The sequence below is a fragment of the Hippichthys cyanospilos genome, chromosome 15 (assembly GCF_059441005.1).
Source record: "Hippichthys cyanospilos isolate Australia breed blue-spotted pipefish chromosome 15, RoL_Hcya_1.0, whole genome shotgun sequence".
NCBI lineage: Eukaryota > Metazoa > Chordata > Actinopteri > Syngnathiformes > Syngnathidae > Hippichthys > Hippichthys cyanospilos.
Window position 1 is genome coordinate 17,563,670 of NC_142383.1, and position 23,525 is coordinate 17,587,194.

General features: G+C 46.0%; 2 protein-coding genes across 3 annotated transcripts; one reads left to right on the forward strand and one right to left on the reverse strand.

The window, feature by feature from the left end:
• Nucleotides 1-19: 19 nt before the first annotated feature.
• On the reverse strand, nt 20-16,829 carry enc1 (ectodermal-neural cortex 1). Its single transcript, XM_088435106.1, has 3 exons — nt 16,694-16,829; nt 4,039-5,847; nt 20-1,313 (listed from the first exon to the last, which is right to left on the reverse strand). The coding sequence occupies exon 2, from the start codon at nt 5,839-5,841 to the stop codon at nt 4,066-4,068; it is 1,776 nt and encodes a 591-aa protein (XP_088291232.1). The 5' UTR covers nt 5,842-5,847; nt 16,694-16,829; the 3' UTR covers nt 20-1,313; nt 4,039-4,065.
• A 940-nt stretch (nt 16,830-17,769) lies between these two features.
• hexb (hexosaminidase B (beta polypeptide)) lies at nt 17,770-23,518 on the forward strand. 2 transcript variants are annotated; one of them, XM_088435108.1, is made up of 14 exons: nt 17,770-18,249; nt 18,505-18,653; nt 18,851-18,916; nt 19,051-19,097; nt 19,174-19,284; nt 19,371-19,472; nt 19,750-19,882; nt 20,651-20,831; nt 20,905-20,991; nt 21,060-21,132; nt 21,495-21,672; nt 22,674-22,764; nt 23,109-23,213; nt 23,310-23,518. In XM_088435108.1, exons 1-14 carry the CDS (start codon nt 17,966-17,968, stop codon nt 23,371-23,373), a joined length of 1,671 nt encoding a protein of 556 aa, XP_088291234.1. In that variant the 5' UTR covers nt 17,770-17,965; the 3' UTR covers nt 23,374-23,518. The 2 variants fall into 2 exon arrangements, with proteins under 2 accessions (XP_088291234.1, XP_088291233.1); XM_088435107.1 differs by lacking the exon at nt 21,495-21,672 and adding an exon at nt 22,238-22,418.
• Nucleotides 23,519-23,525: the final 7 nt, after the last annotated feature.

The window sequence follows — 23,525 nt, forward strand, 5'->3', positions numbered from 1 at the left end:
ATTTATGTACGACGGGGTATTAGGGTCACCTAGCAAAAAAAAAAAAAAAAAGATTATTTAAAGTTGTCATGACAGATATACGTTTAGGATTGCCAAAACCTAACCATTAAAGAGATGAAACGAGGAAAAATTCATCGCGATGACATTTTAAATCATCATGATGAGATTAAACGCTCATTTCATGCCAATCCTCAACTAAACCAATCATAAAATAACAAGTTAGCGCTTGAATGGAAGGGAATGAGGTAAAAGTCACCATGATGAGATTTTAAATTGGCATGATGAGATTTTAAGGCATTATTGTGAGATTAAAAACTCACTTCATATTTAATGCCAGTCCTAAACGTAAGTTTAGAAAATAACTCGTGGATGTAAATGAGCGAGTTGAAAACCCTCACGATGAGATTTCAAGTCATCACAATGAGATTTTAAAGCGGTCATGATGAGATTTTAAAGCCATCATGAATAAAATTAAAAGACATCATTAGACATACGCGGTAGCATTAACGTCAATGAAGTCACAAGTCGACGTACCTCCAATTAGGAGTGAGAACATTTCTTGTTTCTACCATGAGGGTCACCGTGACAAATTTAAATCTCTATGATGACAATTTATCTCATCGCGATGACACTTTAAATCTTGTCCATTTATTAATTTTTCGCTAAGTGACACTAATATGCGTCGTAATCACCGTCATAATGTTTTTCTGTTCCCTCCCTAACCTCCAATAAATACCCGATACAAATAAACACAAAGGGGATTCTACTTCCCCTGCTGGGCCCAAAAAAACTTTTCCGGCATCAAAAGGCATAAAGATCCATTAACAGGGTTCCCAACCAAAAGTATATGAAAGGAAGAAAGGTTGTTGTGGATTTTTTTTTTTTTTTAGGATTTTCCAGACCATTTTACTGATCTTGCCTAAATCCTAAAAATTTTAAACAACAAGGGCAAGCACTTAGCACTCGCGTGGTGAAAAAGCAGCATCAGCGACAGAAAAGCGACATCCCCGAAGCAAGGCGCCCCACAAAAGTTGCGACCCCGGCTTTCCGCGCCTCATCATAAGCGGGGTTAGGAGTGTGTCAAAGGAAGCAGCTTATTAGCGGATGAAGTGCTTTACGCATTCAGTCCAAACGCATGCGAACCGTTGCAGTGCGGGAAAAAAAAAGAAAAAAAATAAACAGCAAAATGCAGTCCGGTTTTTTGTTGGGTTTTTTTGGTCGAGCATCCGCCTCGGAGGTGTTCTCTTGGAGCGCCTCGTCACAGTCGAGTGTTCAGGAGATGACGAAAAACCAAACAGCAACCCGGAGGAGATCTGGAAGAGAAAAGAAAGTTTGTTTTTAAATGTGTCAAAAATACGCCCAAACGTACTTACATATACCGAAAAAAAACACTTTTTTTCCCCCAAATAAAGGCCAAAAATATGCTAGGATGCTAAGATTCCACGGCTCACATTGTGGGAAATCTCAAACACACTTAACCCAAAACAAATATATAACGTACGCATACAAAAACAAGAAAATATAAAGAATTCTGCAAAAGATTCGATTTTTTTTCTGTAGTTTTTACACTGTCACCAAACTGTTGGTGCACCCTATAAACGGTAACATAGAAAATACCCGAATTTGACCCCCAAAATTAAAGGTGTGTCTTATACACAGGTATGACTTATATTATAATAAGTAAGAAAATGGTTGAAAATGATGATTATTGTTTTCCGAAGAAAACATATTTTGAGTCAACACAAAAATAATCTGTCATCTTTAATGGAGGACTACAGAAATTAAAACAATAATAATCATAAATGAATAAAAACACAGAAAAAAACAGTTGTCAAGCTTGGAAAATAAAGCAAAGGGTTTCAAATTGTATCTGCGTCGATGAATCGATAAATTGTTGCATCAACTCTACGACAAATACTTTACCAAATGACAAAAACTATACGACTACATACCAAAAAAACGTTTTGGAAGTGAAACAGCTCAATGTACGTATTTTGTGAAATTGGTTTTGAAAAACGTCTCTCGAACGTATCCGTCAAGACCGCAGTTTTGATTTTCGCACGCCCCTCCTAGCCGAAAGAACGTTTAACGAGCTTTAATGGGGCCAATGAGAAGCTCCGTAAAGTCCAAAACGGGCTCGCCGGCGGACGCTTCGGGGGAAAGACTTTTATCGCAATGTTTCCTCCCTCAGCCGACCCCCTCCCTTTGCGATTTGCCCTTACCGGGCGAGCAAGCTGTCAGCCTGAACCGACGCGCACAAAAGGCCAGCTGAGGTTTAAATAAGTGGCAGGATTAAAGCCCTCGGAGACTGTTTTGAGCCAGGGAGTAATCCCGCGCTATTAGCCGCTTCCCAGGCTTGATCCCACCAAGACGCTCGCCCGCGCCTTCTCGTCAAGAGCCGGCAGCCATGTGCGGGCGAGGGCTTGGCGAGGGCCCGGGGGCGGCCGTCGGCTACCGGAGCGCCTCCCGCGTCGAACCCGCTCGTCGTCGTGGCCGTCGCGGCCGTGAAAGAGGTGGAGAAAAAGCCAGGGCCAAAACGCATTCGCGAGGCCAGCGCACTTCAGTTTCATGTGATGTGATGACTTTAAATCTTGTCATGAGGGTTTTTAACTTTTTTTTTTTCCCACTCACGTGTTTTTATTTTATCATGGGTTATGTTTAGGATTGTCATTAAACAAGTACCATAATCCCCCAAATATAAATTTTTCCCCCAAAAATGAAGGCCAAAAGTATTGGTGCGTCCCATAAACGGTAGACATTTTTTTTTTTTTGTTTAATTCGACACCGTTCGAAGATGATTGATCCCTCAGCCACATGAGCCGAGTTTTGATGTGCGTTATTACCGTAACAGGACGAGCTATAGGGCGGACATCACTTAGCTAGTAGCAGCCTGTGCCTGTAGCAGCTAACAGCAGCCGATGTTAGCTTAGGTTGTTACAGCATTATTTTCAATAAAAGAAGCGAGCGGACTGAACCAACGTCAGAGTCCATCCTTGTTCGCACACAGGAATATTTACTGAAACGAAGAGGATCATGTGAGTCTCAAGGTGTATGGAGCTGAGTGCGCCGGTTAGAGAAGACGGAAAGGTATTCCATTTGATTGATTAATTGCGGTCTTTTGGCACATACACACCATCAAAATCAAATGACTTTCACTCTATTTGAACGGGACATCCTTCATTTTTAGCAAAAAAGTGGATGGTGGTCAGCAATTGGCCCCCGGGCCGTAGTTTGGACACCTTTGCTTTAAGGGCCAAACGAGTCGAGGAACCACTGAAGAAGCCTCTGGCCTTGACACGTAAACGGCCCCCAAAAATGTGAACCGTGCCCGGTCGTAAGCCATGATAAATGCTTCCCGACGGGGCGGCCTCCTCCTCGCCTGCCACTGGGAGCGTGACCTCATCAAAGGGAGGCGACGGAGAGTGGATTAGCCCGGCCCAGGAATTGCGGCCTGCTGGCGTGCGCCCCGCAAACCCCCCCTATCTAATTGGCCGACCGGCTAGGAGTAACCTCCCCCACAGGAGCAATAAAAGTATCCTATTCTACTTCAATTACCCTTTCTGTCCCCTGGCACGTCCCCGCAGTCACTTAACTAACGCATGCAAAAGCCTCGCTCGACCCCCCCTCCTCCCCCCGGGACCTCCCGCCACTCGCCCGCCTCAAGAGCCACTCCGGCATTCCTTTATGTGTCCAAAGAACCCGCAAAAAGACTCCAAGAAGTAAAGGCCCGGCCTGAACTCAAAGGTCTCGAGGACCGAGACCCTCAATATTCCCACGCGAAGAATTCCTAGGAATGCGTGGTCGGACCGACGCCGACCACCACGTGGTACCCCGCCGTTTTCACAATGCATTCCGGGACACAAGTTTCCAGTTGGATGCCGGTGAGTGACTCTGGAACCGAATCAGAACTCGAAGAGAAACTAGACAAACAAGGCACGCAAGATCGTAAGGTGCGTTGTAGATTTTTGAGCCAATCAAACGCTTCACATTGCACCCTACGGTACGGAATATGCGCGTTTTCACCGGATCCGGACGTACCTTAAGGAATGAGGCCAGCGGAGGTCTTCAGGCAGGCAGATGCTTCCAGGTGCTGACGAAGGCGGTGGGGATGAGGGAGTAGGGCACCGTGGTGATGCTGTTCCACGCGTCCAGCGTGGGGTCGTAGCAGTCCAGGGTTTTGCAGCGCTGCGTGCCAAAGTATCCCCCCACCACATAGAGTTTGTTACCCGACGCCACCGCCTGGCAGCTCATGCGCTTGGCCGTCACGTCGCCCACTTTAGTCCACTGGTAGCTCTCGCTGCTGAACTTGTACGCCGAGCACGCCGAGAACTCGGTGTCGCCGCCCATGACGAAGATCTGGTTGCCCAGGACGGCGGCGGCGGTGTAGCGCCACGGCTGCGGGCAGGATGCCGGCACGGTCCAGCGGTTCTCCTGGGGGTCGTAGCACTGCACCTTGGGCAGCTTGTCGTGGGTGACGCTGGTCCCCCCGAAGGCGAAGAGCTTGAGCTTGACGCTGACCACCGCCGCGTTGCTCACGCCTTCCCTCAGGGGCGCCACCATGGTCCACTTGTTGGCCGCCGGGTCGAACTGCTCCACTTGTTTGAGCGACACGGACGGCGAGGCGGGGAGGCAGCCGGTCGCCGCCGTGTGACCGCCGACCACGTACAGGCAGTGCTTGAGCTCGGCCGAGCCGTGGCCGAACCTGGCGATGAGCATGGGCGCGGCTTTGGACCATTCCTCGTGGACCGTGTCGTAGACCCACACGTCTTTGGAGACGCCGTTCTCCGAGCCCCGCCCCCCCGTGATGTAGACCTTACAGCCGATGGCGCAGGCGCTGAATTCCTTCCTCGGGCTGGGAATGTCGGCTTTGGGAATGATCTCCTTGGCCTTCTGGTCCACCAGGTACAACTTGTCACACATGAAGGTCTGGCCTCCGAGGAGGAAGAGGGCGTGGCTGGTCTTCCGCGGTCGCGCGCACTGACTGTTGACCACGCCGTCGTTCTGCAGGATCTTCAGCTTACAGCGGATGGCCTCGTCCACCAGCTCCTTGCTCCCGGCCTGCGTGTTGATCAGTTCCTCGGCGGAGACGTTCTCCATCAGAAAGATGGCCGGCAGGAGCGCCAGGCGGACCGTCCCGAGGAGCTCCGGGAGGTCGCAGTGGCGCCTCTCCAGGTCATAGTTGATCCAGTTCAGGGCGGCCTCGTACACCAGTCGCTCGTCCTCGGTCTCCAGCTCTTCGTGGGACAAGAGCTGCACCGCCATGTCTTTGGGCAGCTGGAGGAAGTCCTCCGTCTTGCAAATGGCGGGGAAGTTGCTGAGGCACATGCTCCAGGAGAGCTCCGACAGCTTGGTGCACTGATGGGCGTCGGAGAGCAGCAGCATACCCAGGCAGTTGGACGGGTGGAGGTTCCTCTCCAGGAACTCGGCGCAGGCGTCGCGGATGTCTTGGAACTCGAGCATGTCGCCGGCCTCCAGCAGGGACTCGGCGTTCTCCTCGTTGATGACCACCCGCGACGTGTACGCGTAGTCCAGCAGCAGCTCCAGCACCTCCGGGTGAACCGAGTCGTGGAAGTCCACCTCGCTGGATTGGCTCTCGCGCAGCCCGCCGCTGAACATGGCCTCGAAGTAGCGGCTGCACGCGGCCAGGACGGCGCGGTGGCACGGGAAGGAGCGGCTGCCGGCGTGGAGGAGAACGTCGGTGAACAGACGCTGCTGCCGCAGGGAGTTAAGGTGCATGAGGACGCTGTCGGCGTACGACGACTTGTGGAAAAGGTAGATGTTCATGGAGCCGGTGCTGGCCCGGGACTTCCGGTTCTCATGTACGCACACGGACATTTTCATTGAATCCTGAACAGAAATGCAAGGGGGGGGGGGGGGGACACTACTTTTAGGTCGAAATTGATTACCTAGAATAATTAGGATCCATTTGAAAATCGTCAAATAATCGATTAAAAACATCACATGATACTCTATGACATTCCTCCGCTCGCTTGCATTATCGACCCGAAAATCCTGAAGGTCGCGCGTGAATGTTTCACAGAAAACGGCAAGGACGGCCCCGTCCTCGGAGAATTCCAAGCATCGAAACAATTCCAGGTGACGACGAGGTCGACGCGCAAGAAAGACATGCCCGGGATTCCGGCTGTACGACGATTAGAAGTGACGTGTCGCATGAGTGCGTTTCTCACTTGCTGGCATTCCAGGTATGTGAGCGGTAAAAGTTCACACAGCAGCTGGTTAGCGTTTAGCTTTGTGGGGGTGATAACAGGCACTTTAATGGCAACAAGCATGTGAAAACAGGATGCAACGGATTGCGGATACGCTAATCACGCCAACGAACCCTGCAGCCAACCCAAAAAAACCTCATACCCGCGTAAAAGTACATTTTCATCGTTCCAACTGTATCGCTAACACAAACTGTGATGCTAACTGTAGACCTATGCCGATAGCAAATTTTAGTACTGAACGAGGCTGATCGTTTTTAGTAGATTTTGACGGAAGAACCATTTTGACCGTGGTGTTAAAAAGTCAAAGTTTCAAGAAACATTAATACCATTTAATATCATTTATCAATACCGTTTATCAACGCTAATGAGCGCCTTTGTCTTTTTCTTTTATGTTACCATTTGAACGGAGGAGAATATGATTGGCTGCTTCGGGAGTTAACAAGGCCGCTCCGAAAATAATTAGATGGCAATCTGCCTTTTTTTGTAACCCCTTGACATACATGGAGGATAAGGAGGTCTTTGTCTTAACCCCTTCAGACCTAAGCAGCCTGCTGGAGGACATCGCCACTTCTGGGAGATGATTGGACGAAACTTTAACGATCAAAATCGAGTCGAGGCGCTCTGTGCTGTTTTTGGATCTTACGAGATGCAAAATGCAACTTTAGAAAGTGCTCATTTTTTATCAAAAACATTTATGCTCATGCTAGTGATACGAACTTGCTTTCTTTATGATTTCAAAGGTTGCAAATGATAACATTCAAAGTTATTTTGTAACTATCTTTTTTTTTTAATTCAACGGGCCTCACGGTGGACATGATTAAAAAACAGGCAATATTTGTCAAATCGCTGAATATTTGACCAATCTCTAGCTAACAAATAACCCTTCAGAACAGTTACAGAAACTGTTCATCACACATGTGGAAGTCCAGTCCTCGAGGGCCGGTATGCATGTGTTTGAACACCCTCTCTCAAACACACCTGATTCAAATTATTCAGAACATTTCAAGCTCCTGCGTAGTTGCTAATAAGCTAATCATTTGAATGATGAAAAACATGCAGGATGCCGGCCCTCAAGGACTGGAATTTAACACCTATGCTGCAAGTATTCTGTATAGCTGTAAGTATTCATTGACGGGAGGAAATAATCAAACAAAGTGAAAAAAACAAACATGGGCACGACAGGACTGGTCGCATTCCAGCCACGACAAAAGGCGACGACTCGTCACCTCCGATTCTGACGACAACCGAACGCAGAAACTGACTCTTGACATACAGTCATTATTTTGTAAAGTTTGTCTAAGAATCTAACAGAGCGCAGAAGTCTTAACGTGCGTGCGTTTTTTGTGTATAACTTTCAAAAATCACAGGAGGGGCTTTCTTTCTGTAAATACTTAAATCATGGTTTGTGTTCTCATCGCCAGACATGACTAATGGAGCCGTGAGCTCATCCTAACAATCATCATGCATCCGGTCCACCGAGGTTCCTTTCAAATGAACAGACGATGACTTTTTGAAGCGTACGTGAGTAAACAATTTTCTTTTGACTGTTCGGAGTCATCGTCGAATGCTATTAACGGGCCGCAAATGCCGAGAAGCAACCGAGCGAGAGCCTCAGTCGCAAAAGCCTCCGTTTGAGGCCCGACTGCATGTAAACTTGAAATCATTGCCAGGTGTCCGCAATCACGGGCTCAGGAAGAGGGATGGGAACGTGAAATGGGAGGGGGGGTTCTTTGCCAGTAAACATGGGGATCAGATGGGCCACTTGGAAGAAGACAAAAAGGAAAAAAAAAATGTTAGGACGCGGCCGGAATCATTGATCAGCATCAAAACTCCTCCGGATCTAATTTAGCGTCTCGGGCCAGCTGTCGTTGGACACGCGCCAGCCGAAAACCTCATTTAGTCGCCGGCAACACCTGATGTTGCCGTTTTATGTCTCGGGACGCCATTAACGACGCCTCGCATTCTCTCCCGGGGTGTACCGATACCAGGACGACGATAATGCCGCGGTCGTATAAAGCACCGTTTACCAACTGTTATCGTGTTAGCCTCCTAGCATAATTAGCTAACTTACTGTCACAATAATGTTATTAAATACTATTGTGCTTGATTGCATGTTTTTTGTTAGTGTAGATCATGGTTGTCTACGCTGCCGTCCGGGGGCCGCAGTCTATTATTTAGTGGCCCTTTTTCATGGATGAAACAAGTTATACATTTACAGCTGAAATACTAACAATTTTTTGCCCGGAGGATAAGGTTAATGGTTTGCTGCACTTTCTGTGTGCTATTTGTGACCAATACGCATTTAATGGTGCTCAAGACAATGGAGGAACTGGACTTTTCCTGTTTGTCGAATTCCTAGCGTTTCTTCTGGTTTTCCCAAAACCGTCAAACGTGACTGATGGTCTTTTGAAGTGATCTGCTCTCAATTGACTCCCAAATGTACTTAGTCACTGTGAAATGTGGTCCTGTTTACTTGAGCACAAGGCTATTGTTGTGTTGTATGCCTGGCAACAGGTTGGAACAATTCAAGTTAATTGTTTGTTTCATTGTTAATTGTACTTTGGGCGCTGGGGCGCGAGAGCTTTTAATTGCTTCGCCCGTCGCTGCTGGCCAAGACCACGGCAGGCTTTGTCGAGCCATTTACGATGCCAAAACAAATCGGTGTTGTTACAATCAGAGACAAACGCAGCATAGACCCCCACCAAGGCGGGACAAACATGTCAAAGCGCGATCTCGACGCCTGAAAAGGGACTTGAATGGGTTGTGTTTACATTGTTGCTAAATGCTCAATCTGGATCGCATCTGGATTCAATTGACAAATGCAAATATATAATAATTAATGACTCAAAATCATATTAGAGTGATATGATTTCGATCATGATAGCATGCTAGGCAAGAAGTTCGCATCATGGCCACAGTTTTAAAGTTTAGGGTTCGAATTTTGAGTTTTGCACAATTCAGACTGCTCATTCTTTGCACACTGCTTGTAAATACTTAATCTAACGTGCAAACATTATTATACATAACTCGCTTAGTTATGGTCCATACTTGTGTTATGTTACTAGTGCGTTCTATTCTGTTACATTATTTTTACGGCATTTGCGTGGACAGCAAAGTAAGAATTTCATTGTGCTGCGAAACCTCTTTTTTGTGCACATGACAATAAACACTTTGACCAAATTGTCCCTAGGTGCGAATGTGAGTGTGAATGCCTTTTTTTTTTGTCTGGCGACCAGTCAAAAGTGTGCCCCTCCTTTCGCTCCAAATCAGCTGGTGTTGGAGCCAAAAAGCTTTTTGTATATTCTAATTTGTTTATATTAAGAAAGTTAAACAAATTGTCTGAAGACATGCCAATCTATGGTGGGTGGAACCATGGTTGCCATGGTTACATAAATACGTGCCAGTTGGTGATTGCACTCAGGTGCGACAGGGCAAGACACAAACAGTTTTCGACCGTGCGAACGTGCGAACGTGCGAACGTGAGTGGTCTTTAAGTTTGGTTTGTAACCCGAATTATTGTTTTATCAAGATATTGAACGAAAGGAATGTGGACGAAATAAACGGATTGGCATATCGAACGCAACGCAAAGAGACTATTGAAATTATTTGATTGACGCACGCGTCAAAACAAAACTTACCCAGTTGCCCTGCTGTCCAGCCTATAGGCAAAGGCTGTACAATGTCGAAAACTGTAGTCTTAGTTTGAGACGGACTACCAGTTTAAAGTATATTGGAAACCGAGAGGAAACGCAACGTGACGGCTGCTCGGTTTGGACGGCATCCGATCGTTGCATGAAAGGACAAATAAGTGCTGTTTCGCTGTGTTGTTGCGAAACTTGGACGGACCACAAGACTACACCAGGGGAGACACGGCGTGCGGGCCATTGGCTTGGCTCAGCGGAGGCACCGCGAACGTCAGGACCAGCAAGGCAGCCAGCCAGAACATCCACGGTGAGCGGACGGCCGCGCTGCCCAGCCACCTCGCATCGCATCGCATCACACGACCAGGACAACGGCCCGGTGCTTGAACTTTGCATTGGGGCACTTTTCCAAACTTGGACAGGTACACTGTGCACATAAAGGTATGTAGCGCGCTACCAGCTGGTTAACAATATATGGCCATTTAAAATACTGTGTGCACAAATAGGGGACTTTGAGGATAAAAAAGGTGTCAATACGAGCGCTCTGGTAAAATCCAATGCATTGGTGGTTTTATGGTTTCATCTCCGTTACGTTTTACAAGGTCTTGATTGTAATGTGATGAATTTCTGTGGGGTTTGACTGAAATAACAAGGTACTGTTTTACATTTCACACTGCTGGTTGGGTTTTGTATTGCAAAAATGGATTCAGGTAAAGGTGTTGCTCATGTTATGTGCTCAAATGGTGATGCAATGCAAATAATGGATGAACCTTCAGAGGGTGAAAAACGGTCTAATGTGACCACCACAGGTCAAAGTGCTCGCAGTGAAATTTCACAGGTTAAATCTCAAGTTGGGTCACAGGTTGGCTCCAAACGCAAGGTGAAACTAACACCAAGGGCCTTAATGGAGAAAATTGATTCATTGCAAAAGGAGAGAAATTCTAAATTAAAAAGGGCATCCAACATGCAGAAAACAATTGGAGAATTAATGGAAAATGGAGGATGCAAACAGGAGGTTCAAAGTGCACTTGTGAAATATCTTGACCTATGCAAAGGTGCCAGAGAGGCACAGTGTGCTCTTCTACCACTAATACCTCAAGAAGAACAATACAAACATGACATTTGGTTCAAGGCCAAAATGATCAATATCGATCAATTTATTGAGGAGGTCAATGATTGGACAAAAAGGACCCAAGCTGTGCAAAGTGGCGATGATGTGGAAAATGAAATCAATTCCAACGACAGCATCTCTAATGTTGAAAGCACAAAATCCACTAAAGGTCACACCTGGAGTGAAGCGAGTAGGTCCAGCACCTCTTCGTTGCGAGCTCGCAAGCAGGTAGAGGCAGACAGAGCTGCCCTTGTAATTCGTGCAGCAGCATTAAAGGAGAAGCATGCGCTTGAGGAGATGGAGGAAATGCTGCGAAAGAAAAAGGAAACATTGGAGCTGGAGGCAGAACTGGCTGCTGCCAATGCCAAAATATCAGTGCTACAATCTCCCACTCACCAAACCCTCTCACAAGCACCATCTGATGGAATGGACTCCTACTTTAGGAAAGGTGCAAGACCAAAAGAACCTTCGGTGGCACAACACACCCTAGCCAGAAAACATGAACCAGTCACACAACCTATCCAACCGCAGCCACCCCGACAACAATCTGCACAATCCTATGTACAACAACAACCGCCTCCTATACAACAGCAGCAAGGACTTATTTCACAACCACCACAGCAGCAAACGTATATTCAAACAAAACCACCACCCCGACGTGTACAACCACCACCCTTTTCACAATCACACATGCCTATGAATGCAGCATGGGACATTGGCCATACCACCCACAGGAACCCCCCTGTGGAACAAAATGCTTCTCAATTCAATGACACTTCAACGGTGTGCAACTTGCTCCAAAAACAAAATGAAATCACAGCCATGCTAATGGAACAGCAAACCTCTCATTTACTGCCACCCAGGGAGATACCATGTTTTGATGGGGATCCTCTACAATATAGAACCTTTGTTAGAGCCTTTGTACATTGCGTTGAGAGAAACGCAAGCAACAAAGGGGATTGTCTGTACTATCTGGAGAGGTACACCAAGGGTCAGCCGAACGAGCTTGTACGGAGCTGTCAACACATGGCACCAGACAGAGGGTATGACATGGCAAAATATCTTCTTGACCAAAACTTTGGAGATGAATATAAAATTACAGCAGCATATATGGAGAAGGTGCACAACTGGCCGCTGCTGAAATCTGAGGATCCAAAATCCCTTCGAGCATATTCACTCTTCCTTCGTCAGTGTTGTAATGCCATGGAAACGGTACAGTATATGAGAGAACTTGACATGCCAGCCAACATGAAAGTCATCATTTCAAAGCTTCCATATAAGCTAAGAGAGATTTGGAGAGTCTCTGCATGCGGCATAATGGAAAGACACTACCGCAGACCCCAGTTCACAGACATCGTCACCTTTATAGAGCGCCAGGTAAAGATAATATCAGATCCAGTCTTTGGTGACATTCAGAATAACACACCGGGCACAGGAAAGCCAATGAACAAATTGAAGTCCCAAGGCAAACCCAGGTTTAAAGGAGACAGCTTTGCAACTACTATCGAAACCCCTCCGCCTGAAGAAGAGCAAGCAAGATTTCCACCTAGTCCCAAGCCAAGTAATACTGCTCACAACACCGCCTCTTGTATATGCTGTTCTAAAGACCACACTCTGGATCAGTGTCCAACATTGGAGAAGAAGTCACACAGAGACAAACTTGCTTTTATAAAACAAAATGGAGTCTGTTTTGGCTGCCTTCGCAAAGGCCATTTAAGCAAATATTGTGCTGACCGTTTGATTTGCAAGGTGTGCAGTAAAAAGCATCCCAGTATTCTTCATATTTACTTTGACCAAAAGCAGAGGTCAAGCAACGCAAGTCAGCCAAATAAGCCTTCAGTAAGCAACGCACAGGTCTCCTTGCAAACTTGTGGACAAACAGGGGCCGGTGACAGTAATGGCGTTTTGTCAATCCTACCTGTGCAGGTGAAGTCCAGCAAGGGACATAAAGTAATTAAAACCTATGCATTCCTCGATCCCGGCAGCACAGATACCTTTTGTTCAGAAGCCCTCATGAGGAAGTTGAATTTGAATGGAAGAAAAGCCAAAATCAGCCTTCTAACCATGGGCCCAAAGGCATCTGTATCCAGTTACATGTTGACCGATTTAGAAATCTCAAGCCTCACTGGAGAAGAGTTCTTTGACCTGCCCAAGGTCTACACTCAAAAGAAAATGCCTGTTACAACCAGTAACATCATTAAAGAAGAGGAGCTGGCTAAGTGGCCATATTTAAATGGGGTGGTTCTTCCACGCATTCAAGCTGATGTTGAGCTATTGATTGGTACCAATGCCTCTAAACTACTTGAACCGTGGGAAGTTGTGAACAGTCGTGGTAATGGGCCATATGCCATTAAGACCCTATTGGGGTGGGTTGTTAATGGTCCCCTTTCCGGCTACAGTGAGCAGGCTGAGTGCGTTACTGTCAACAGGACCTCCATAACACATTTGGAGGAATTGCTGCACAATCAGTACAACCATGATTTTAATGAAACGACATCGGAGGACAAAGAGGAAATGTCACAGGATGATAAGAAGTTCATGAAAATCATGACTGATTCTTGTAAACTTCAAGATGGACATTACACCCTGGAACTCCCTTTCAGAAAAAAGGAAGTCTGTCTGCCAAACAATCGGTGTGTTGCTAGGCAACGCATATTTGGATTGAAGAGGAGGTTTGGGAGAGATAAGAAATTCCACAGAGATGCTGATGAAACTAAAGAATGGATTGAGAAAAAAACCCAGGCTCTCAACACCGACAACTACGGTCATGATTTGGCAAGTGTTCAGGCTTTGCAGTGCAAGCATGAGGGCTTTGAAAGAGACCTGGCACCCCTAGGTGACAATGTGAACTCTCTTGGGGAAACCGCACAACGTCTCATACAGTCCCACCCAGAAGCAGTGGATGACATTCAAGAGAAATGTACTGAGCTCAACTCTGCCTGGAGCAGCCTTGTTAGACGTGCTGATCAGCGCAAAGACAAGCTGGGAAATTCACATGACCTGCAGCGCTTTCTATCTGATTTCAGAGACCTCGTGTCCTGGGTTAATGGTATCCGAGGACTGGTGTCCTCTGAGGAGCTAGCCAAAGATGTGACTGGAGCGGAAGCACTTCTAGAAAGACATCAGGAACATCGCACAGAAATAGATGCTCGTCTTGGTACATTCCAGGCTTTTGAGCAATTCGGGCACCAGCTTTTGGTGCAAGGACATTATGCGACTCCCGAGATCAAGCAAAGATTGGAAACTTTAGAAATGGAGCGGGCTGACCTGGAAAAGGCCTGGGTACAGCGCCGCATGATGCTGGACCAATGCTTGGGGTTCCAGCTCTTTAGCAGAGACTGTGAACAAGCTGAGAATTGGATGGCAGCTCGTGAAGCCTTTCTTGCAAGTGACGACAAGGGAGACTCCCTTGATAGTGTTGAGGCACTAATCAAAAAACATGAAGACTTTGATAAAGCCATTAATGTGCAGGAAGAGAAAATTGCTGCTCTCCAATCCTTTGCCAATCAACTCATAGGAGCGGACCATTATGCCAAATCTGAGATCTGCAGTCGACGCAATGAAGTTCTTGACAGGTGGCGTCGGCTGAAGACCCAGATGATTGAAAAGCGCTCAAAACTTGGTGAATCCCAGACCCTGCAGCAATGCAGCCGAGATGTGGATGAAATAGAAGCTTGGATCAGTGAGAAACTGCAGACTGCTTCTGATGAGTCCTACAAGGACCCTACCAACATTCAGCTATCCAAGCTTCTGAGTAAACATCAGAAGCACCAAGCATTTGAGGCGGAGCTCCATGCCAATGCTGATCGAATCCGTGGCGTCATAGATACTGGTAACACACTCATCCAGAGAGGTGCCTGTGCTGGCAGTGAAGATGCAGTTAAGGTACGCCTTGGTGCGCTGGGTGAACAGTGGCAATTTCTCGTCAACAAATCTGCTGAAAAGAGCCAAAAACTCAAAGAAGCCAATAAGCAACAGAACTTTAACACTGGCATCAAAGACTTTGATTTTTGGCTCTCTGAGGTGGAAGCACTTCTTGCTTCAGAGGACTATGGGAAAGATCTGGCCTCAGTCAACAACCTGTTGAAAAAACATCAGTTGCTGGAGGCTGATATTTCAGCCCATGAAGATCGTCTGGAAGATTTAAATGGACAGGCTGACAGTCTGATGGCAAGCAACGCCTTTGATACCTCTCAAGTGAAGGACAAGCGTGGTGCTGTTAATGGTCGTTTCAACAAAATAAAGAGCATGGCAGCCAGCCGCCACGCGAAGCTGAATGAGTCTCACCGTCTACATCAGTTCTTCAGGGACTTAGATGATGAAGAGTCTTGGATCAAAGAGAAGAAGTTGCTTGTAAGTTCAGAAGACTATGGGCGTGATTTGACTGGAGTGCAGAATCTGAGGAAGAAACGCAAGAGGCTTGAGGCTGAATTGGGAGCCCATGAGCCGGCAATTAAGTCTGTGCTTGATACTGGAAAGAAGCTGTCTGATGACAACACCATTGGCCAGCAGGGGGACATTGTATTGATCGCGGATGCAACAGCCCCACGTGGATCCTGGCTGCTGGGAAGGGTCTTAGAGATCTATGCTGACAAGAAGGGACTAGTGCGTTCTGCACGAGTTAAAACAAAAACCAGCACACTGGACAGACCAATAACTAAGCTTTGCTTGATTCAAGAAGCAGACACTTAAGCTTCTAAGAGGTTTGTTTTGTTTTCGTTTACATGACTTGTTGGCTCCATTTATGTTAATATTGGTTTGAATTGTTCACGGTCTCCTGCCGTTCTCAATTAGGGGCCGGTGTGTTGGAGCCAAAAAGCTTTTTGTATATTCTAATTTGTTTATATTAAGAAAGTTAAACAAATTGTCTGAAGACATGCCAATCTATGGTGGGTGGAACCATGGTTGCCATGGTTACATAAATACGTGCCAGTTGGTGATTGCACTCAGGTGCGACAGGGCAAGACACAAACAGTTTTCGACCGTGCGAACGTGCGAACGTGCGAACGTGCGAACGTGAGTGGTCTTTAAGTTTGGTTTGTAACCCGAATTATTGTTTTATCAAGATATTGAACGAAAGGAATGTGGACGAAATAAACGGATTGGCATATCGAACGCAACGCAAAGAGACTATTGAAATTATTTGATTGACGCACGCGTCAAAACAAAACTTACCCAGTTGCCCTGCTGTCCAGCCTATAGGCAAAGGCTGTACAGCTGGGATTGGCTCCAAGTCGTCTGTGACTAACGAGAACGGATGGATGCAATACGGATCAAATTTGAATAAGCAAATGATAGCGTCCTTGTAGTAAAGTCGAGTAAGGTCACATTGTAGTAAGTTGATCGATTGCTAATTTAACTGAAGATATTACACAAAAGTGCTTCCATTTTAAAAATCTTACAATCCATTTAGCCATTTGGATTTGCTTGCATGAAAAAATAATTACGTATAATGTTATAAATAAATATGAATGTCGCATTGTTATCGCTCATCGACTGTACCTCCCCATAAAAATTTCATCGGAATATTAATTTCTGAGTGTTATTGCACGACTATAAATATTTGATCAATTCCGTCTCGTAGCGGCTCTTTGTTCCTGTTGCATTCAGCACGGCATATTATTGCTCGCTATATGATGCTAATAATAATATCTGTAGAAGCACCGTATTTCTTTGTGAAATGCTCAAATCTAATTATGACGGTTTTGACTGACCTCTTCGGGGGAACGCAGGAGTTCAACCTCGCCCGTGGAATCCCTCGGACATACCCGCGGTGACAGAGCCACGATGCGGCCGCCAAGCTTGCCTCTCCCCCCTTCTCCTTCTTCTTCCGGTATCACCGAGCTCGATCTCGACCCAGTCCTGCGATACGTGATATACACGTCGGGACTTGGGAGAACGGGATTTGGGGAAGGGATGAGGGCTCGGTGGTTCCGATTCGGAGTTTGCTCTCTTGTTGTCCAGCTGAGACTGACTGACTGCGCTCGCTGGGGTTTCGCCTCAGTGCTTTGGGCTGATTGGGCGGAGTTGCGGCGGGAGGCGGGATTTGGTCACCCGAGGGCCAATCACGAGAGAGGGGGGAGGGGTGTTGGCATGCGAAAAACAAAACGTGCGGTAGTTTTAATACACGTACACAACATCATTCGCCGCCGATATTTGCTTACAAGCGTGTTGTCAGTATTTTCCCAGATACATCACTTCCGGTTTCGTTCTGGGAACTGGTGAGCTCATGATGCTTTGTGGGAAGAACTTGTTGGAAAGCGAACCCATATAATGTGTGAGTAAAGTCTGTATGCAAAATCTCCCAAACGCATGTGAAAATATGTTGCAGTCTGATTCAAATCAACGCAGAAGTATATTTAAAGTATATTAAAAACGTTTTGAATCAATAAGGCTCTGTAGAATGTTATATTCATTGTATGGAATAATAAACTGTTTGAAACACTTAAGGAAAATTTGGTTGGGGTATTAATTGTATCTTTGGTTGATTGACACACAAATACCGTGAAGAATAAAATTGTCTTTTTATAGGCATAATGTTGAAATGATCCCAAAACCCCTTGCCAGGGGAGCTAATTTTAGATTAGTCTTCGGATTTATTTTCATTTTTGCATAATAAAATAAATGCATTTGCGAAATTGTCACTTACGTGCTGTCGGGTTCTATGAAGAAAAACAAATATGGGACAACAGCGACACCCAGTGGACAATGTTTGGAGCATTTTCGAACGTCGATAAAATAAGGTGATTACATTTGTAAAATATAAAATTACATTTATTTTTTTCCGACGCACAAAATATGTTTTTTTGTCCTCGATGATGGTGGAAAGAAACAACGACAACATGTCAACTTTGACGAGAAAAAAAATAGTGCGTCGTCTTTAAATATGACTTCAACTTGTCCACTTCCGCAAAGTTACTTCCGCATGTGTCGCTCTGGCCCCGCCCATTGGACGTTACCCAGCTGCTGTTGGCGATCAGCGTCACATGACTTTACTGTCACTTCGGGGCAGCATGTTTTCATCTCCATACATTTTCGTCCTGCTTGGGGTCTTGTCCTCATGCTGGGGACACCAGCAGGACACCCGGGCCGACGAGGAGCTCGCCCGGCTCCGACAGCCCTCCAAATGGGGGTCGTTGTGGCCGCTGCCCCAGCGAGTGGACACTTTTGACGTGTCCTTCAAGTTAGCCGCCGCCAGCTTTCAAATCTTCGACGGTAAAACGTCGTCGGCGGGGCCGACCTGCAATCTCCTACAGAACGCGTACAGGAGGTGAAATTTTTATTCATTTGCATGAAAATTGTTATTTTATGATTAGCGTTGGAAAGTAACGAAGTATCAATACTTATGTTTTAAATTAGCGAGTAATGACGCTTTTAAAATGTTTTCAAGGAAGTATAAATATTGCAATCTGTATAGTGGTCCCTCGCTATAACACGGTTCACGGCTTCATGAGGCTCCATTTTTTTCATCACTATGTTCACTCAACTCAGATTATGTATTGGTCTTTAATGTCTTCATATTTAGGTACTACAAGTACGTTTTTGGAGGATCTAAAACCAAATTCGCACAATACAAGGAGACTGTCTTTCCTCAGTTGATGGGACTGCAGGTCTTGATCACAGATCCCGACCCGGAGTGTGACCAGTACCCCAGTCTGACGTCCGACGAGTCATGTAAGTAAATCAATTATTGACCTACAATGGATTTATAATCACACTGAGACTATTTTTGCATAACTAGGACAGGACAGTCATAGTGAGATTATGTCATACTCCTCCGTTTTCAATGTAATCTTTTTAGTGTACTATGAACCTGTTCAGCATGCATGTCACATGATGATGCCACACAAAAAAAACATTTGTGTCTTCAGACGAACTGCTGGTGGACGAACCGTTTGCGATCCTGAAGGCGCCCAAAGTCTGGGGTGCCCTGCACGGTACACTATATTTACTTTTTTAAAACATTTTTTTAAATGATGCTCAATCTTGATATTTTGTCAAAGTATTGCGTCAAAATAGATGTTACGCAAACGTGTCGTTTTTATCCATTCAAACCCTCTTTTCTCTGTAGGCCTGGAAACTTTCAGTCAATTGGTGTACGAGGATGAATTTGGGGCTGTAAGTGGGTTTTCACAATCTGCATTATTTGTTCTTTTTATTTACAAATCTTTACAATTATTTTTTGCGTTTCCAGAAAAGTGTCAATTGGACCAATATCGGCGACTTTCCTCGATTTGCACACCGCGGCATCTTGCTGGACACGTCGAGACACTTTCTACCTGTCAAAGTCATTTTGTCCACTCTGGTACATAGAAGAAAAAAAAAAGATTTAAAAATGATGTTGCTACCTTTTTTTTTTGAAGGTGTGTTGTCTTATTTTCATGACACCAGGAAACAATGGCGATGAACAAGTTTAACGTTTTCCACTGGCACATCGTCGATGACCAATCCTTCCCGTACCTGAGCCGAACTTTCCCGGACCTCAGCCGGAAGGTCAGCGATCCAAAGCCGTTTACAGCGAAGCAGCTAGCATCTTTAGCTTAGCTAATCACCTAAATTAGGCCTTATGTTAGCCAAATTTTAGCATTTTGTTAAAAAAAAAAATGGAGTTAACCTACCTTAACTCCTGCACTAACTTTAACAATGAGAGTGCAACTGCACCCCCTGGTGCTGTGGATGTGCAATTACACAGTCATTTGGTCAAACGAGCTTGGCTTGAAAGCTGTGTCTTTGCAACACACCGACGATTCTTTTCGCCCGCTCCCTACAGGGGGCGTACCACCCCTACACTCACGTGTACACACCGTCCGACGTTAAGATGATCATCGAATTCGCTCGCCTGAGAGGCATCCGCGTCATCCCCGAATTTGACACTCCTGGCCACACGCAGTCTTGGGGCAAAGGTCAGTGTCCCTCGCCGGCCGCTGTACTTGTCGCACACACCTAAAGCACAGCAAATATGTCATTTATGGATATGAACACTAGAAAATCTGAGCAGTTTACAAAAGATGAGATTGATTTGTTTTGTGATGGTGCGTGTTATACGTGGTAGCATAGAAAATACCAGAATTTGACCCCAAAATAATCTTGGACACAGTTGTGTCTTATATTCAGGGAATTACGGTCGTCCATTTTGGTCGAAAAGTCCACTTTTTACTAGTGTTTCTTCATTTAGCTTCAACGTGTCTGTTTTGTTCCTCTTGTCGATCTTCCAAAGCGTTTCGTTTTCGATTTTTACTTTCTGTCTCATTGTTACCTGATGGCGAATTACTTGACTTGTCACTAATACAAAAAAGTTGATGTTGTTTCGAGCCCAAAGACAGCACTCTTAAGAGGCTTTTTTTTTTTTCCATAACGAGATCACACGTTTACAAAGCGCGTTTACAAACTGCTTTCATTTGGACGCAGTGATTGAATATCCTCCATTGTTTTTGTGTATTGTGCGGGGTGCTGATTAACTTTCCATAACCGGGCCTCCGAAATGTTTTAAAATGGATTAAATCGTAGTAGATTCGAATCTCTATTCTCTTGTGAAACAATCCCTCAGCACACAGAAAACGTCGCATCCGGTGGACGCATGCCCATTTGAAAGTATGCGTTCCCCGGGAAGAATTATGCGTCTAGGAGGCAGGCCAACGAGAGCATTGATGAATATACTCTCGTCTCTCCAGGACAGGCCAACCTTCTGACTCCATGCTTCGCTGGCTCAGAACCGTCAGGCAGCTTCGGCCCTGTCAATCCCATCGTCAACAGCACCTACGATTTCATGAGCAGCCTCTTCCAGGAAGTGGCCGCCGTTTTCCCAGACGACTACGTTCACCTGGGGGGCGACGAGGTGGACTTCACCTGCTGGTGCGCCTCCAACATAATGCGCAAACGTCTGTACTGCGGCGCGTTTTGACTGGACATCTTCTCCTTTTTCCAGGAAGTCCAACCCTGACATCCAGAAGTTCATGGAGCAGCAGGGCTTCGGGAAAAACTACAGCAAGCTGGAGTCCTTCTACATCCAAAGGTGGGGTGGAAATCGATTCCTTGATTGGATGTTTGAAAATGAATATCGATATCTCTGATTCGATGTAGACTTTTGGACATTGTGACCTTCACGAAGAAGGGCTACATCATCTGGCAGGAGGTCTTTGACAATGGCGTAAAGGTAAACGAAGGATCGAGACTCAAATGTAGTCCAACGCACACACTTTTAATCGCAATAATAATATTTAAAAAATGGTTGTTATGGCATTATTTTCAAGAAAAGACGCGAGCAGACACTTTCCTTTTCAAACGAAGCGCAAATGAATTGGAAAATCAGGCAAATGCTTGCAAAGTTGCATTCTAGAGGTTCTATGCCTTTTTGGGGGATGGGCACTGTGGATAGTGACACAAAAAACAGTCGCTCAAACATATGAGACCAATTCATTGGAATTCCGGCAACGCGGCCTCGTTGTAGCTTAGACTCGAGCGTTCTTTGAGCGTAGCGAGGTCCAAGTGGCGCCACTAAGCCCCGGCCCGTTGCAGCTCAAGCCGGACACGGTAGTGCACGTGTGGATGGGCGGCGCCGACTTCGGCGAGGAAACGCACAACGTGACGGAAGCGGGATACGGCGCCATCCTGTCGTCCCCCTGGTACCTAGATTACATTAGCTACGCCCAGGACTGGCTCAAGTACTACAAGGTGGAACCGCTCAGCTTCAACGGTCAGTCCGGGGTTTGGCTGAGGCGGGGCTTTGGATTCAATCAACAGGACCAAGCACACTTTGCGTTTCGATAGATTTCGCGCTTGAGTCTCAGAATTCTCACTTCTCAAAACCTTGACTTTAAAGTCAGAATTCTGACTTCAAAATGAGTATTAGTACTTAAGGCACGATTGTACCTTTAGTCGGAACTTTCATTCTTCTCAGAATGCTCGCTTTAAAGTCCGGATTCTCGCTTTACTGCACTCTCACTAGTCAGAATTCTCACTATTCTCAAAATTCTCACTCGTCAGAGTTGTTGCATTATTTTCAGAATTCTCTCTTTAAAGTCAAAATTCACACCTGAGTCTCAAAATTCACACTGTCTTCAGAATCTTTGCATTAAAGTCAGAATTCTCACAGTGAAACAAAATGAGATTTCTTATGATTCTCAAAAATTCTAACCATTAAGTCCAAATTCTGCCTTTTGTCAGAATTCGGTACTCTCACTCTATTCTCATTTGACTTAATTATGACTTGAGTCACAATTCTGATAAACGTGGCGGCCTATCTTGTGTGTGTTGTGTAGCTGAAGGCAGACACGCTCATCCACGTGTGGAAAGGCAGCCAGCAGCAATACCAGAGTGAGATGGCCAACGTGACGGGGGCCGGGTACCGGGCCCTGCTGTCCACCCCCTGGTACCTGAACCGTATCTCCTACGGACAGGACTGGCGGGGCCATTACAAGGCCGACCCGCAGGACTTCCGGGGTTGGTGTCCTCAGAAATACACTTTTTTTAACGTTTGTTCGGCCGGCTGGCTGAATCGAAAAGAAGTAAAGGCGGGGGGTGAACGCGGCAGCAAAACGGGCCCAAATTCGGACGCCGCGGCGGTGAGACCCAGGCTTGAGAGACGCTTGTGTGCAAATAAGCCTTAGCCTGTTGATTGACCCCAAGAAAAAAAATACAAAAATGGTCACGGCACTTGGTTAAATTCCGGCTTTGCTCCTTTTTTCGTCAAAATAGGAAGCGAGGCGCAGAAGAAGCTGGTGATCGGCGGGGAAGCCTGCTTGTGGGGCGAGTACGTGGACGCCACCAACCTCACGCCGCGACTCTGGTAGGGCATTTCTTCCTGGAAAAATATTTCTACAATTTGTTTTTTTTTTTCCTTTATTTTGGGGACCTAAATGTTTTCCTACAAAAGAAAAGATTTGAAATTGTAATAAATAAAACAATAAAATAAGCAATTCATCCGTTTTTTTTCTGGTTTTATCCAGGTCACTATTAGCATTTCTTGCAAAATAATAGTAATAAATAATAGTAGAAAATCATAACGAAAAATCCACACAGCGACTACAGCCATTTTTGAAATGTTCAAAATGTTCTACATTTCACTTCCGGCCTTTACGTTTAACTCCAAAAATATGAGGGCCATGACCTTTAGTTGTTGTGTGGGGACAGGCCTCGCGCCAGCGCCGTGGCCGAGCGTCTGTGGAGCGCCCGAAACGTGACCGACGTCAACGACGCGTACGACAGGCTGTCCTCGCACCGCTGCCGCATGGTCCGGTGAGTACCCGCGCTTCCTTTTTTTTTTTGCCAAAAGATAACAAAAAAGTGTCTCTTTTTGTTTGTTTTTTGTTTGTTGTTTGTTTTTTACGGCAGGCGCGGGATCCCCGCCGAGCCGTTGTTCTCCAGCTACTGCCCCCACGAGTTCAAGGGAATCTGAGGAAGAAAACCAGGGAAAACTGACCAATCAAATGTGGCGCCGCATCATGACGGCACCTTTTTTTTTTTATGCGCTCGCACACGCTCTGATCAATGCACTCTTTTGTAAAGACTAATTGTGATTACAAATGCTGACAAATTGACAAGGCAGTC